Source organism: Ranitomeya variabilis, chromosome 1, assembly GCF_051348905.1.
Source record: "Ranitomeya variabilis isolate aRanVar5 chromosome 1, aRanVar5.hap1, whole genome shotgun sequence".
Lineage (NCBI taxonomy): Eukaryota > Metazoa > Chordata > Amphibia > Anura > Dendrobatidae > Ranitomeya > Ranitomeya variabilis.
The window spans coordinates 22,113,995-22,131,198 of NC_135232.1; the positions used below are offsets into that span (position 1 = coordinate 22,113,995).

The window sequence follows — 17,204 nt, forward strand, 5'->3', positions numbered from 1 at the left end:
GTTATTCCCATAGATAATGAGGTCATGTGATGACATCAGAGCCTCTCACCTCTCCGGTCATATCCCCTGTTATTCCCATAGATAATGAGGTCATGTGATGACATCAGAGCCTCTCACCTCTCCAGTAAGATGGAAGATTATCTCCAGGGTGAGGTTTAATATCCTCTCCAGCATCTTGTCTCTGTCTTTACTCATTCTTGAGGGGCGAATAAGGAAAAATCTCCTATTTAGAAAAGAATAACAAAAGATAATTTATTAAATGTTGTTAAATAAATATCAAAACATGATGAACAGTGAAATAATACGTGGACATATTTTAGAGGATGTAAAGTGAAGATGTTTTGTTCTCTGCTTGGATGGATGAGGATAATAACTTGTCAGGGCGGCTCCTCCATGATGGGTAATGATCATGTCATTACAGCCAATCAGATGCCGCAGTGGTCACATAAACACACTGACATTACCGCCAACAATGTTGTCCTTGCAATTCACCGAGGATTTTCTTTATTTTAACAAACATTCATCTTAGGGTACCGTCACACAGTGAAATTTCCATCGCTGCGACGGCACGATCCGTGACGTCGCAGCGTCGTATGAATATCGCTCCAGCGTCGTAGACTGCGGTCACACTTTGCAATCATGGCGCTGGAGCGATGCCGAAGTCCCCGGGTAACCAGGGTAAACATCGGGTTACTAAGCGCAGGCCCGCGCTTAGTAACCCGATGTTTACCCTGGTTACCAGCGTTAACGTAAAAAAAACAAACAGTACATACTTACATTCCGGTGTCTGTCCCCGGCGTTCTGCTTCTCTCCACTGTGTAAGCACCATAGCCGGAAAGCACAGCGGTGACGTCAGACGTCACCGCTGTGCTCGCTTTCCGGCTGGCAGGCGCTCACACAGTGCAGAGAAGCTGAGACGCCGGGGACAGACACCGGAATGTAAGTATGTACTGTTTGTTTTTTTTACGTTTACGCTTGTAACCAGGGTAAACATCGGGTTACTAAGCGCGGCCCTGCGCTTAGTTACCCGATGTTTACCCTGGTTACAAGCGAACACATCGCTGGATCGCTGTCACACACAACGATCCAGCGATGACAGCGGGAGATCCAGCGACGAAAGAAAGTTCCAAACGATCTGCTACGACGTACGATTCTCAGCAGGGTCCCTGATCGCTGCTGCGTGTCAGACACTGCGAGATCGTAACGATATCGCTAGAACGTCACGAATCGTACCGTCGTAGCGATGGAAATTTCACTGTGTGACGGTACCCTTACACATAATTTAAAACAAAAACAATTAGAGGAGAGAGAGGAAATGAGGAGGCAGGAAATCTGCGATCAAAGGGATGATATCAATCTGCTGATCTGTGATACTTGGTAAAATGTCTGATGTAGATTCACAGCAAAAGTGTTCAAGAGACCGAGACTGTGTCCTGCCTGCTCATTTACTGGAATTCAGTGCGGGGTCTGTCACTCTCTACTTGTCCCCCATGTACAATGCAGGGTCAATCGCTCTCCCCCCCATATACAGTGCAGGGTCATAGTTACGTAGGTAGAATAAAGACCTCGGTCCATCAAGTTTAACCTTTCTCCACCAACTGTAGATTTCGTCACTAATCTAGCTATAATCCGCAATGATATGTGTATTAAAGAAGTTGTCCACTACTATAACCTTTTTTTTTTTTTTTTTTTTTTTCCATAAATCTTGCTATTATGTGCCACTGAAAACATCTACTGTGTTTATTTTAGCAATATTACCTTTTATCATGCTGTAGCAGCACATCTTTAGTGCTGGATCCAGCTCTCATGGTGTTAATCGACAACTTCCTTTCTCCTGACTTACTGTGCTCTAATACTACAAGTTCCATGATGCATTGCACTCGCCTGTAACTCTGCACCTGGCACACCCACTCCAAAACACACCCCAACCCCTCCCTCCTCTCCCCCTCTATCTTCAAAAAGATTTGTGATGTCATTTCTGTCCAACCTCCTCTTTACATTTGTCCAACCCACACTCCATTACACACGGATGGATGGATGGATGGATAGATAGATAGATACAGATATATCTATATGTCTATTTCCATAGATATGTCCATATCCATGTTTCTAAACCCCTTCACCCCTGGAGCTTTTTTGTTTTCGTTTATCGCTCCCCTTCTTTCCAGAGCCATAATTTTTCCATCAATACGGCCATGTGAGGGCTAGTCTTTTGCGGGACAAGTTCTACTTTTGAACGACACCATTGGTTTTACCATGTCGTGTAACAGAAAATGTGAAAAAAATTCAAAGTGCAATGAAATGGCAAAAAAAGTGCAAATCCCACACTTGTTTTTTGCTTTGGCTTTTTTGCTAGGTTCACTAAATGCTAAGGCTGTGTGCACACGTTGTGGATTTGATTGCAGATCCGCAGGGTTTTTTGCCACACTGAATTGCATCAAATCCGCAGTGTAGTGCACAACCAATGTAAGTCTATGGGAGCCGCAGACTTGTGCACATGCTGCGGAAAAAGCCACACCGAAACGCATTTTTTTTTCTCGCAGCATGTCACTTCTTTTGTGCGGAACTGCAGTGTTTCTGCACCTTTAGACTTTCATTGAGTCGGGCACATCCGCAGCAAAACCGTAGATGTAAAAAAGATCTGCAGTTTTGCTGCGGATGTGGGTCCGAGAAACGCTGCAGCTCGGGAGGATGGAAGTGTGTGGGTGTGCGTGTATGTGTGGGTGGGCGGGGTCTGCGGGCTGTTCGGATGTGTGCGGCGCTGTGCGGGACTGTTCAGGTGTGTGCGGGGTCTGCGGGCTGTTCAGATGTGTACAGCCGTGTGCGGGACTGTTCAGGTGTGTGCGGGGTCTGCGGGCTGTTCAGATGTGTACAGCCCTGTGCAGGACTGTTCGTGTGTGTGCGGGGCTGTGCAGGGGGTCTTTTGGGATGTGTGTGCAGGCATCATCCGATGGGACTACAAGTACGCAGCATCCAATCTGCAGCTCATTCGGATGTAATCCGGACAGTGGACACACACCCTACGCTATCCATTCATCTATCAATAGATATATCTATCCAGACACATCTACAGATAGATATATGAATAGATAGATGTATGCATCTATAGATCTATCTATATGTAGATCTGTCTATCCATTTCATCTATCATCTATCTGTCTATCTGTGTGTTTAATGGAGTGTGGGTTGGACAAATGTAAGAGAGGATGTTGGACAATAATGACACCACAAATATTTTTTTTTTGTTCAATAATACATCTTTATTTAGCTTTCAGAAACGCACCAAAACACCTAAAAACCGCGCAAAAACCGCAACAAAAGCGAATTAAAAAATGCATCAAAACCGTGCAAAAAACTGCATGAAAAACGCATCAAAACTGAAAAAAAAACGCATCAAAAACGCACCAAAATTGCATCAAAACCGCACCAAAAACTCCATCAAAACCGCACCAAAACCACACCAAGAACTGCATCAAAACCGCACCAAGAACTGCATCAAAACCGCACTAAAAACTGCATAAAAACCGCACCAAAACTGCAAACTGCACCAAAACTGCACCAGGTTTTGATGCAGGTTTTGGTGCAGTTTTGATGCAGCTTTTGGTGCAGTTTTGATGCTTTTTTTGGTGCGGTTTATGCGCGGTTTTAATGCCGTTTTTGGAAATAAGTAAATAAATGGAAAATGTGCATGATTTGAATGGAAACATGCATGAAAAAACGGATTCCAAGGCCGGATTCATCATTTCACAGCTCAGTTTCATACGTTTTTTTGCCGGATCCGTCGCTGTGCGTTTTTTCGCCGGACAGAAAAAACGTTCCTCTGTATGTGTTTTCCATCTGGCGGAAACAGCTTTTTTGACGGATCCGGCAAAAAGCGGATGGAACGTGTGGCCATCAGGCGCAATCCGGCGCTAATACAACTCTATGAGAAAAAAAAACGGATCCGGCGGAAAAAAATGGATCCTTTTTTTCAAAACTCGCAATGCGTCGTTGTGGAGAAAAAACGCGTCCTGCAAAGTTGTCTGCAGGATGCGTTTTTTCTCCATAGACTTTTATTAGTGACGCAGCGCGACGGACCCTTACCGATGCTAGTGTGAAAGCAGCCTAAGGCTACTTTCACACTTGCGTTTTTAGCAATCCGTCTTTTTGGGGAAAAAAACGGATCCTGCAAATGTGCTCGCAGGATGCGTTTTTTACCCATAGACTTGTATTAGTGACGGATCGCGACGGATGGCCACACGTCGCGTCCGTTGTGCAACGGATGCGCCATGTTTTGGTGGACCGTTGGCACGTCCGTCACGTCTGCCATTTTCTACCGCGCATGCGCGGCCAAAACTCCGCCCCCTCCTCCGCGGACTTCAGAATGGGCAGCGGATGCGTTGAAAAACTGCATCCGCTGCCCACGACGTGCACAAATTTCACAACGTGCGTCAGTATGTAGGCCCGACGCATAGCGATGGACCCGTACTGACGCAAGTGTGAAACAGGCCTTAATGAGCGTTTAATTTAATATAAAAACAGAAAAAAACGGCGTGGGCTCCCGCGCAATTTTCTGCGCCAGAGGGGGAAAGCCGACGGCCGGGGGCCAATATCTGTAGCCTGCTATGAATATCAGCCCGCAGCTGTCTGCGTAGCCTTTACTGGCTATTAAAATAGGGGGACCCCCCAAAAAAAATGACGTGGGGTCCCCCTATATTTTATAGCCAGAAAGGCTATGCAGACAGCTGCGGGCTGATATTCATAGCCTAGAGAGGGGCCATGGATATTGGTCCCCCCCCCCGGCTACAAATACCAGTCCGCAGCCGCCCCAGAAATGGCGTATCTGTAAGATGCGCCAATTCCAGCACTTAGCCCCTCTCTTCCCACTCCCGTGTAGCGGTGGGATATGGGGTAATAAGGGGTTAATGTCACCTTGCTATTGTAAGGTGACATTAAGCCGGGTTAATAACGGAGAGGCGTCAATAAGACGCCTATCCGTTATTAATCCAATACTAAAAAAGGGTTAATAAAACACGCACACATTAGGAAAAAGTATTTTAATATTCTTCATTTATCCATACTTACCATACTTCAGCGCCTGCAAAAAATATAAAATAATAAACCGTATACTACCTGTCCGCCGTATCCAATTAATAACGAGTGTCCCACGACGATCTCCCCTATAGAACAGTGACATCTGGTGATGTCACTGCTCTATAGGACCCTCAGTGACACACTGACAGGAGACAATGGCTCCTGCAGTGCATCACTGAGGTTACTAAAGTTCACTGGTCTCACTTTATGGCAAAAAGCTGCGTGGGAACTTTCTCATACAGCAATGCCATAAAGTGAGACTAGGGACTATTTTCTCACAGGGGCGTAGGAATACATTGTGGGGAATACATTGTGGAAGGATACCTTCCTCCCCTCGTTGTGTTCCTGGAGCCCCTGGAGAGTGGTTGCATCAGCTGATGCTCCTGCTCTCCACGGGAGATCGTCGAGGGACACTCGTTTTAATTGGATTTCTGCGGATCAGGGAGTATAGTGTTTGTTTATTATTTTAATATTTTTTACAGATGACAATGGCTTCGGGGATCAAAGTGACAAGTGATGGTGAGTATGTACTATATGTTATATGTACTGTATGTCTGTATGTATGTACTGTATGCGGCATGTCGCATGATGTCACATGTTGCATGTTGTCGCATGCTGCATGTCGTCGCATGCTGCATGGTGCATGTCATAGCATTCTGCGTGTCGTCGCATGCTGCATGTCGTCGCATGCTGCATGTCGTCACATGGCGCATGTCGTCGCATGCTGCATGTCGTCGCATGCTGCATGTCGCCGCATGCTGCATGGCGTCGCATTCTGCATGTCGTCGCATGGCGCATGTCGTCGCATGGCGCATGTCGTCGCATGCTGCATGTCGTCGCATGCTGCATGTCGTCGCATGGCGCATGTTCTGTATGTGTTCTATGTATGTATGTACTGTATATGTGTTTGTTTTTTTTTACATTCAACACATTAGCCGGATGATGGGACTACTACTGTCCCATCATTGGCTAATGTGTCACTCACTGTCACTGTAGCAGGCAGAGCCCGATGGGACTTGTAGTCCCATCGGACATGCCTGCACACAGAGACAACGCCGCCGCCACCACCACCATGCAGCCACACTCCAGCACCTTAGGCGGCACCTTCAGCACCACGCAGACCACCGCCGTCGCACCGGCCACCGCCGCCATGGCACCGGCCGCCGCCACGGGACCAGCCGCTGCCTCGGGACCGGCCGCCGCCACGAGACCGGCCTGTTGTGAATTCTGTTCTTGGGTTCCCTCCGGTGGTTGTTGGCGGTATTGCAGCTGTCCCTGGCTTGCAATCGTGGTCAGGTGTCCCTGCTGATTGCAGGCCTGACTGGGGTATTTAGGGCTGCTGGATTCATTAGTCAGTGCCAGTTGTCCATTGTTCTTGGAGGGATTGCTTCTCTCTCTGGTTCCTCATGCTCTGCTGCCACTTCAGCTAAGGTAAGTGTCTGTTTTTTTGTCTCTGTGCACACATGCAGTGTGCTTGTAATTCAGTGCAATTCATTTGTGTTTTTGGCCAGCTTAGACTTTGTTTGGATTTTTCAGTCATGCTGGATTCTCAGGAGTTGCAGATATACTTGCTATGTCTTTAGTTAGATGTAGTATATTTGTATTTTCTGCTGTGGATATTTTTAGGATTTTAATACTGACCGCTTAGAATTCTGTCCTATCCTTTTCTATTTAGCTAGAAGTGCCTCTTTTGCTAAATTCTGTTTTCTGCCTGCGTGTGTCTTTCCTCTTATACTCACAGTCAATATTTGTGGGGGGCTGTCTATCCTTTGGGGCTCTGCTCTGAGGCAAGATAGAATTCCCATTTCCACCTATAGGGGTATTTAGTCCTCCGGCTGTGTCGAGGTGTCTAGGACTGGTCAGGCACACCCCATGGCTACTTCTAGTTGTGGTGTCAGTTTAGGGTTCGCGGTCAGTACAGATACCACTTACTCCTGAGAAAGTCTCTCATGCGGCTCCTAGGTCACCGGATCATAACACCGGCCGCCGCCGCCGCACATCTCGGCCAGCAGATCCCAGCACCACAGACACCAGCACAGCCCCGCCCGCCCCCAGCAAAGCCCCGCCCACCCCCAGCACAGCCCCGCAGGCAGCCCACAGCCCAGTCACTCTTGAGTGACTGCTGACTGTGCGGCTTGGACACGCCTGTTACTGACGTCACGTCAATGTCCAGAGTCTGGAAATTGATGTGACGTCGGCGGAAATTAGCGGTGGCTGCAGCCTGGGGGTCACGTGACCCGGACTCAGCCACCAGCATAGCGCCGCTCACAGGCGAAAAAGGCAATGCAAGTTATTTACACAATTCATCAGGGGCCCCGGGGGGATACATTGGGGGGATAATTGAAAGTAGTGGACAACCCCTTTAATTAAATCGTATACAGCCATTTTTTAAAAGCTGTTATAGTGTTGGCCATTTCTACCTCTTGTGGTTGGCTTTCCACAGTCTGACTGCTCTAACTGTAAAGAACCCTTTCCTGTTAAGCTGTCGGAATCGCCTTTCTTTCACCCATAATGAGTGCCCCCTAGTCCTCAGCACGGTCCTTGGATGGAACAAGTCATGTGTCAGTGTTGTACTGGCCACACATACACTGCTCAAAAAAATAAAGGGAACACAAAAATCCCACATCCTAGATATCACTGAATGAAATATTCCAGTTGTACATCTTTATTCATTACATAGTGGAATGTGTTGAGAACAATAAAACCTAAAAATGATCAACGTAAATCACAACTAATATCCCACGGAGGTCTGGAGTTGGAATGATGCTCAAAATCAAAGTGGAAAATTAAGTACAAGGCTGATCCAACTTCAGTGGAAATGCCTCAAGATGAGGAAATGATGATGCTCAGTAGTGTGTGTGGCCTCCACGTGCCTGTATGACCTCCCTACAACATCTGGGCATTCTCCTGATGAGGCAGCGGATGTTCTCCTGAGGGATCTCCTCAAAGACGAGGACTAAAGCATCCGCCAACTCCTGTACAGTCTGTGGTGCAACGTGATGTTTGTGGATGGTGTGAGACATGATGTCCTAGATGTGTTCAATCGGATTCAGGTCTGGGGAACGGGCGGGCCAGTCCATAGCTTTAATGCCTTCATCTTGCAGGAACTGCTGACACACTCCAGCCACATGAGGTCTGGCATTGTCCTGCATTAGAAGGAACCCAGGGCCAACTGCACCAGCATATGGTCTCACAAGGGGTCTGAGGATCTCATCTCGGTATCTAATGGTAGTCAGGCTACCTCTGGCGAGCACATGTAGGGCTGTGCGGCCCTCCAAAGAAATGCCATCCCACACCATTACTGACCCACTGCCAAACCGGTCATGCTGAAGGATGTTGCAGGCAGCAGATCGCTCTCCACGGCGTCTCCAGGTGCCATGTCACATCTGTCACGTCCTCAGTGTGAACCTGCTTTCATCTGTGAAGAGCACAGGGCGCCAGTGGCAGATTTGCCAATCCTGGTGTGCTGTGGCAAATGCCAAGCGTCCTGCACGGTGTTGCGCTGTGAGCACAACCCCCATCTGTGGACGTCGGGCACTCAGACCATCCTCATGGAGCCGGTTTCTAACCGTTTGTGCAGACACATGCACATTTGTGGCCTGCTGGAGGTCATTTTGCAGGGCTCTGGTAGTGCTCCTCCTGTTCCTCCTTGCACAAAGGCTGAGGTAGCGGTCCTGCTGCTGGGTTGTTGCCCTCCTACGGCCCCCTCCACGTCTTCTGGTAGCGCCTCCAGCCTCTGGACACTACGCTGACAGACACAGCAAACCTTCTTGCCACAGCTCGCATAGATGTGCCATCCTGGAAGAGCTGCACTACCTGAGCCACTTGTGTGGGTTGTAGAGTCCGTCTCATGCTACCAAGAGTGTAAAAGCACAACCAACATTCAAAAGTGACCAAAACATCAGCCAGAATTATTGGTACTGAGATGTGGTGTGAGGTCCCCACCTGCAGAACCACTCCTTTATTGAGGGTATAAACACACAAGAGCCCACCAAAATAATTTAGACAGGCTACAAGAATGTAAAGTTCAAAAAATTGGTAATTTTTATTCATACAAAGATTAAAACCAACATAGTATAAAACCAATCAAAAAGTACCTCCGATCAAAATAACAACAGATGTCATGCAGACCTCCCCGTAATGCCTAAAGTCGTAATAATAGGCGAAAACACTAAGTGGTGAATAGCCTGATGGCACTGGCAATGATGTCTGAGGGAATAAACCTATAGATGTAACACTATTATAACATACGTATGTATTCAGGCAAAAAGACTGAGTGGGCTGAATCTAACTAAACCCATAGTACTGGTAATATATCATGTAATATACCCATGTGCCAGGTAAAAAGGACTACCACAACAATTCCACAAATAAATACACTACGTATGTAGTCAAGCAAATAGACTGAGTGGGCTGAATCTGGCTAAACCCATAGTACTTAGTAACATAGTACGTAAATGTACCCATATGCCAGAAAAAAGGGGGCTACCACGACAAATCCACAAGTAAATAAATAAAGCTAATAGAAAAAAAACCTCAGAACATAATTACCACGGTGGAAGCTGCACGAGATCTGCTAAATCCCAGCATGGTGAAGGGCGGGGCGTTCAAGTCAGAAAAAATAGTACATAGTACACCATCCTGTGATTTTAATTACCCTACATCCAAACACAGTTGGTTCCGACCTTCCTATAAATGCAGGCTTTACCATGTTATTAGCCTTAGGTAAGTGTTCACACTAGGCAGTCAGGTCAGGTACCCATCCGATCTGAGATTACCTTGACGTTTGGTGGATGGGCTCACATTTTTTTGGCCAAATCTTGTGCTAAGCATCTCATGTGTTTTTACATAGATTTCACAAGCCATTAAGGCCGGTTTCACATTTGCAGTTGTGTCCGCAGCGTTTCTTCCGCAAATTTCCGCATGCGTTGTGTATTCCTATATTTAACATTAGGGACGCATGCGTTTTTGTTTGTTCGCGTTTTGCTGTGTTTGACGACGCATGCGTCATTTTGTCGTCTGCGGTTTGGCGCGGAAATGCAACATGTAGTAATTTTTAGAGGCGTCAATTTGCCGCCTGGAAACGTATGCGGTCGATTGCGTAAGGTTTGCGTCAAAAAAACGCATTGCTGTCTATGTAAACGCATGCGTTGAACCAGAGAAAAACATGTTTAGACACTAATTAGCCCCCCCCACATACAAGGTGATATAGGGAGGGAGTGGGCATTGCCAGGTCACTACACAGCAGACTGGGAAGCAGACCACACAGAGGAAAGCACCTTGGAGGAAACAAGACTTTCAACAATGTGAGTATATCAAAGCCAATGCCTGTATTTTCTATTTTCTTTCTCTACATGTCCTAATATCTTCCATTTCTTTTTTTCTGCATGCATCAGAATGTCTTCTTCTTCTTCTGATGAGGATCAAATGCCTGGGCCTGCACAAGCGGAATATGTCAGCGAAGTGAGTAGTCACCTCCTCAGATTGGTAAGTATTCACGGTCACATCTACACATATGACAAATTATTTTTCCTTTTTTCAGAGCTCTTCTACTGCGGCAGAGACTGGGCAGGAGCAGCGGAGTCACCGTCGGGTGGCACTGCGGCAGCGTGTAAGTATACCTGGCTGACTGTTTATTGTATGCTCACTTTACAATTCTTGAATCTTCATTTCTGTACTTTTCTCTTTCTTTCCCTGTTGCTTCTGTACTTTTTTTTTTTAAACTTTTAATATTCAGGCCATTTCTCTGCTTCTGTTTTCTTTCTTCCTTAATGTCTCCAACATTAATGTTCTGGTTTTTTTTTTAGGTTCCAGAACGGGATGAGGACCTCATAGAGAATGAGCACCTAATCTCCCTGGTCCATGAGCGAGTCCCGTTGTGGGACACCCGGGATCCACTGCACTCCAACAACGTGTCGATCCGGCGGCTTTGGAATGAGGTGGCCACAGCGTTGTGGGATGGCTGGGACAACGCCCCAACTCGGGTCCAAAATGCATTTGGTAAGTATCGCAATGCAGTGTGATGCAGCCAAGACCTTGGCCGTGCTCACTCGACTGTGTATGATGAGAGAAAGTCATTAATTTTTCTCAGCACACACAGTTGTGTGACCATGGTCAAAAGACCATTGTCCTAACTATTATGTTTTGTTTTGTCAACAGTGTCAAGAGTCAAAACACGTTGGCGATCGATGAAGGACCGCTTCAACAAGGACCTGCGCCAAGAGAGCCGGCTTCCTAGTGGTTCAGGAGCAAGGATCCGTAAATACAAGTACCACCGCATCCTTGCATTTTTGAGACCGGTCCTTGCCCAGAGAACGTAAGTATATTTTTGGTGAAAAAAAAATAAGTTTTTTAATGCATTTGGCTGCCGTCACACTACCATTTTTGGGTCCATAATTTGCATCAGTTTTTGTAAATGAAACCCAGGAGTGGTAGATAAATGCAGTAGTGGAGCATATGTTTTTATTATACTTGTCCTGATATACTTCCACTCCTGGTCTTGGCTCCAATACTGATGTAAAATACTGAGCAAATACTGACAGTGTGACGGCAGCCTACACAACAGATCTACAGTCATCAAGTCAGGTGTCAGAAATAATGAATTCATGATGCACAAAGAAAAGGCTCATGAATTCATTATTTCTGACACATGTCCTGGTGAGTGTAGATATGCCTTGTATCACCTCCATCGTCCCTTCATATTCTACATCAGTATTTGGAATCCAAACCCAGGAGTGGTAGATAAATGCTGAAGTGCAGCATATGTTTTTATTATACTTTTGCTCGTACTGTAGTACTCCTGATTTTGGCTTGCAAAGTAAAACTCTGTCCAAATACTGCTAGGGTATGTGTCCACCTTCAGGATGGCTTCAGGATTTGGTCAGGATTTTATGCAGGTAAAATCCTGACCAAATCTGCACCTGAGGTCACTGGGAGGTCACCTGGGTTGTCCTTGAGTATTTTCTGCAATGTAAGGACATGCTGCGTTCTTAAGAGACGCGCCGCATGTGAGTTTTCTCGGGTGTGCCGCATGCGTCTTTCACTGCATAGTGGAGACAGGATTTCATGAAATTCCCTCCACTATGCTGCAACATCTGGATGCTGCGTTTTTTATGCATGCTGCTCAACGCTGCGTCACAAACTCAGCGTTTCCTGAACGTGGACACATACCCTTAGTGTGACCTCAGCTTAATCTAGGTTTTTATTCCACAGGAATTTGCGTTTTGTAAATGTTTGGTCTTACATTTTTTTCATTCTTTTTTCACAGCACATGGAGCACCACTGTTGGCCCAGGTTCTGGAGCGGTCCTTCATCAGTCAGCCACTGACCCGTCCCAGCCATCCTCCAGCGCTGCAGCAAGTGGGCCTGCCACACAAACTGGAGACCAGGAAGCTGGTCCATCAGGTGTTCCCCTTCCCCAGTCATCTGCCTCTGGCCAATTTTTTTTTGGCTCCTCCCTGCAGCGGCAGAGGGCCGCGGACAGGTCACTCATGCCCGAGTTTTTGCACTTGAGCTCGGTCTTCCACGAGGGACTCAAGGCGATGGGTGACCGACTGAATACTGCCATTAGTCATATGAGTACACGTATCCAGGAGGTTACCACAGCCCCTGCCCAAGTGAAAGCCGACCTCCAGAGGCCAGCACATAATTTTTTTAATCAAATAAAACAGGGCATGTCGGAACACCTTAGTCCCGATCTCCAGATTAGTGTTATGCAGGCCTGTAATGCTGCTTACGTGCAGGCTATGCAGCAGAGTCGGTATTTTCAGCAGACAGTGGGGGCATTTCCACCAGTACCCACACTGTCACGCTTTACCTCTATGCCGACATCTGCTGCATACAACTGCACGGCCACCTCCATTCCAAACACTGCCGGACCTTATAGCACCACCAACATGCCGAGTGCAGTAGGACAGCCCACCGCCACCACCATGACAACTGCTGCTCCTGCTTGGACCTCTGTTGTGAATTTGGATTCTGGGCTCCCCCGGTGGCTACTGGTGGAATTGAACTTGTGACATCATCTTCCCTGTTCACCTGTTCTGATTAGATCTGGGTGTCGCTATATAACCTGGCTTCTTTGTTAGATGCTTGCCGGTCAACAATGTTATCAGAAGCCTCTCTGTGCTTGTTCCTGCTCCCAGACATCTACTAGATAAGTTGGACATTCGTCCATGTTTTGTTTTGTATTTTGGTTCCAGTTCACAGCTGCAGTTTCGTTACTGTGTCTGGAAAGCTCTTGTTGATCAGGAATTGCCACTCTGGTATTATGAGTTAATGCCAGAGTCCTAAAGTAATTTCTGGATGTGTTTTGTTAGGGTTTTCTACTGACCATGAAAGTATGCTTTCTGTCTTCTGCTATCTAGAAAGCGGACCTCAAATTTGCTAAAACTATTTTCCTGCTGCGTTTGTTGTTTCATCTCATATCACCGCCAATATATGTGGGGGGCCTCTGTCTCCTTTCTGGGCATTTCTCTAGAGGTGAGTCAGGTCTTATATTTCCCTCTGCTAGCATTATTTAGTTCTCCGGCCGGCGCTGGGCATATAGGGATAAAAAGTAGGACATGCTACCTGGCTACTTCTAGATGATGCGGTAGGTTTAGTTCATGGTCAGTACAGTTACATCTTCCAAGAGCTTGTTCCTATTGAGGCTTATGCTAGTTCTCTGGCCATGGAGATCATGACAGTTTGACCGGCCCACTAAAGGGTTAAAATCCTTGGCTGAGAAAGGAGAGAAATAAGAAGTCTGCTGAAAATTTTTTTTTTTTTTTTTTTTTCTCTAGTAGTTAGTGTGCTCTTGATTGGATCACTTGCCAGTCTGTCTATGCTGCAGTCTTTCTTTTTTTTCTCTCTCCTTCTAATCTTTGAATGGCTCTATGTTCACCTGTCTATAATGGATCTACAGAGTGTAACTGCAGGTTTGAATGATCTCGCCACGAAAGTACAAAGTTTGCAAGATTTTGTTGTTCATGCTCCGGTATCTGAGCCGAGAATTCCTTTGCCGGAATTCTTCTCAGGGAATAGATCTAGCTTTCAGAATTTTAGAAATAATTGTAAGTTATTTTTGTCCCTGAAATCTCGTTCTGCTGGAGACCCTGCACAGCAGGTTGGGATTGTGATTTCCTTGCTCCGCGGCGACCCTCAAGATTGGGCTTTTGCATTGGCACCAGGGGATCCTGCGTTGCGCAATGTGGATGCGTTTTTTCTGGCCTTGGGCTTGCTGTATGAGGAACCTCATTTGGAACTTCAGGCAGAAAAAACTTTGATGTCCCTATTGCAGGGGCAAGATGAAGCTGAAATTTACTGCCAAAAATTCCGTAAATGGTCTGTGCTTACTCAGTGGAATGAGTGTGCCTTGGCGGCTACTTTCAGAGAGGGTCTTTCTGATGCCATTAAGGATGTTATGGTGGGGTTCCCTGTGCCTGCAAGTCTGAATGAGTCCATGACAATGGCCATTCAGATCGATAGGCGTCTGCGGGAGCGCAAACCAGTGCACCATCTGGCGGTGTCCACTGAGAAGACGCCAGAAAACATGCAGTGTGATAGAATTCTGTCCAGAAGCGAGCGGCAGAATTTTAGACGGAAAAATGGGTTGTGTTTCTATTGTGGGGATTCTACTCATGTTATTTCAGCATGCTTTAAGCGTACTAAAAAGCTTGATAAATCCGTTCCCATTGGCACTTTACAGTCTAAATTTATTTTGTCTGTGACCCTGATTTGCTCTTTGTCATCTATTACTACGGACGCCTATATCGACTCTGGCGCCGCTTTGAGTCTTATGGATTGGTCCTTTGCCAATCGTTGTGGGTATGATTTAGAGCCTTTGGAGACTCTTATTCCTCTGAAGGGGATTGACTCCACCCCATTGGCTAATAATAAACCACAATACTGGACACAAGTGACTATGTGTATTAATCCGGATCACCAGGAGACTATTCGTTTTCTGGTGCTGTATAATCTACATGATGATTTGGTGCTGGGATTGCCATGGCTGCAGTCTCACAACCCAGTCCTTGACTGGAGAGCTATGTCTGTGTTGAGCTGGGGATGTAAGGGGACTCATGGGGACGTACCTTTGGTGTCCATTTCATCATCTATTCCCTCTGAAATCCCTGAGTTCCTGTCTGATTATCGTGACGTCTTTGAAGAACCCAAGCTGGGTTCACTACCTCCGCACCGTGAGTGCGATTGTGCTATAGATTTAATTCCGGGTAGTAAATACCCAAAGGGTCGTTTATTTAATCTGTCTGTGCCTGAACATACTGCTATGCGAGAATATATAAAGGAGTCCTTGGAAAAGGGACATATTCGTCCATCGTCATCTCCCTTAGGAGCCGGTTTTTTCTTTGTGTCAAAAAAAGACGGCTCTTTGAGACCATGTATTGATTATCGGCTTTTGAATAAAATCACGGTTAAATATCAATACCCATTGCCGTTGCTGACTGATTTGTTTGCTCGCATAAAGGGGGCCAAGTGGTTCTCTAAGATTGATCTCCGTGGGGCGTATAATTTGGTGCGGATCAGGCAGGGGGATGAGTGGAAAACCGCATTTAATACGCCCGAGGGCCACTTTGAGTATTTGGTGATGCCTTTTGGTCTTTCTAATGCCCCTTCAGTCTTCCAGTCCTTTATGCATGATATTTTCCGCGATTTTTTGGATAAATTTATGATAGTGTATCTGGATGATATTCTGATTTTTTCGGATGATTGGGACTCTCATGTCCGGCAAGTTAAGAGGGTTTTTCAGGTTTTGCGGTCTAATTCTCTGTGTGTCAAGGGTTCTAAGTGCGTTTTTGGGGTTCAGAGAATTTCCTTTTTGGGATATATTTTTTCTCCCTCTTCCATTGAGATGGATCCTGTCAAGGTTCAAGCTATTTGTGATTGGACGCAGCCCTCTTCTCTTAAAAGTCTTCAGAAATTTTTGGGCTTTGCCAACTTTTATCGTCGATTTATTTCTGGTTTTTCGGAAGTCGTTAAGCCATTGACCGATTTGACTAGACAGGGTGCTGATGTTGCTAATTGGTCCCCTGATGCTGTGGAGGCCTTTCAGGAGCTTAAGCGCCGTTTTTCTTCTGCCCCTGTGTTGCGTCAGCCTGATGTGACCCTTCCTTTTCAGGTTGAGGTCGACGCTTCTGAGATCGGGGCTGGGGCAGTGTTGTCGCAGAAAAGTTCTGACTGCGCCGTGATGAGGCCTTGTGCCTTCTTTTCCCGTAAATTTTCGCCTGCTGAGCGGAATTATGATGTTGGGAATCGGGAGCTTTTGGCCATGAAGTGGGCGTTTGAGGAGTGGCGCCATTGGCTCGAGGGGGCCAGACATCAGGTGGTGGTATTGATTGACCACAAAAAATTGATCTATCTTGAGACCGCCAGGCGCCTGAATCCTAGACAGGCGCGCTGGTCATTATTTTTCTCTCGGTTTAATTTTGTGGTATCGTACCTACCGGGTTCTAAGAATGTTAAGGCGGATGCCCTTTCTAGGAGTTTTGAGCCTGATTCACCCGGCAACTCTGACCCCACAGGTATTCTTAAGGAGGGAGTTATCTTGTCAGCCGTTTCTCCAGACCTGCGGCGGGCCTTGCAGGAGTTTCAGGCGGATAGACCGGATCGTTGTCCGCCTGATAGGTTGTTTGTTCCTGATGATTGGACCAGTAGAGTCATCTCTGAGGTACATTCTTCGGCATTGGCAGGTCATCCTGGAATTTTTGGTACCAGGGATTTGGTGGCAAGATCCTTCTGGTGGCCTTCCCTGTCACGAGATGTGCGAGGCTTTGTGCAGTCTTGTGACGTTTGTGCTCGGGCCAAGCCTTGTTGTTCTCGGGCTAGTGGATTATTGTTGCCCTTGCCTATTCCTAAGAGGCCTTGGACACACATCTCGATGGATTTTATTTCAGATCTGCCTGTTTCTCAGAAGATGTCTGTCATCTGGGTGGTGTGTGACCGTTTTTCTAAGATGGTCCATTTGGTTCCCCTGCCCAAATTGCCTTCTTCTTCCGAGTTGGTGCCCCTGTTTTTTCAAAATGTTGTTCGTTTGCATGGTATTCCTGAGAATATCGTTTCTGACAGAGGAACCCAATTTGTGTCTAGATTTTGGCGGGCATTCTGTGCTAGGATGGGCATAGATTTGTCTTTTT

The 17,204-nt window shown here is 46.6% G+C and overlaps 2 protein-coding genes across 4 annotated transcripts in view; one reads left to right on the forward strand and one right to left on the reverse strand.

The window, feature by feature from the left end:
* Positions 1–17,204, forward strand: part of LOC143802809 (uncharacterized) — a 410,869-nt gene that overhangs the window by 325,304 nt on the left and 68,361 nt on the right. The gene's annotated exons all lie outside the window — the stretch shown is intronic.
* The window catches only part of LOC143802984 (uncharacterized), a 143,031-nt gene that overhangs the window by 119,889 nt on the left and 5,938 nt on the right, over positions 1–17,204 (reverse strand). Inside the window, exon 2 of the mRNA XM_077281373.1 lies at positions 118–223. Coding sequence (XP_077137488.1) covers positions 118–195 — 78 coding nt within the window. The 5' untranslated portion in view covers positions 196–223. The remainder of the gene's footprint in view (positions 1–117; positions 224–17,204) is intronic.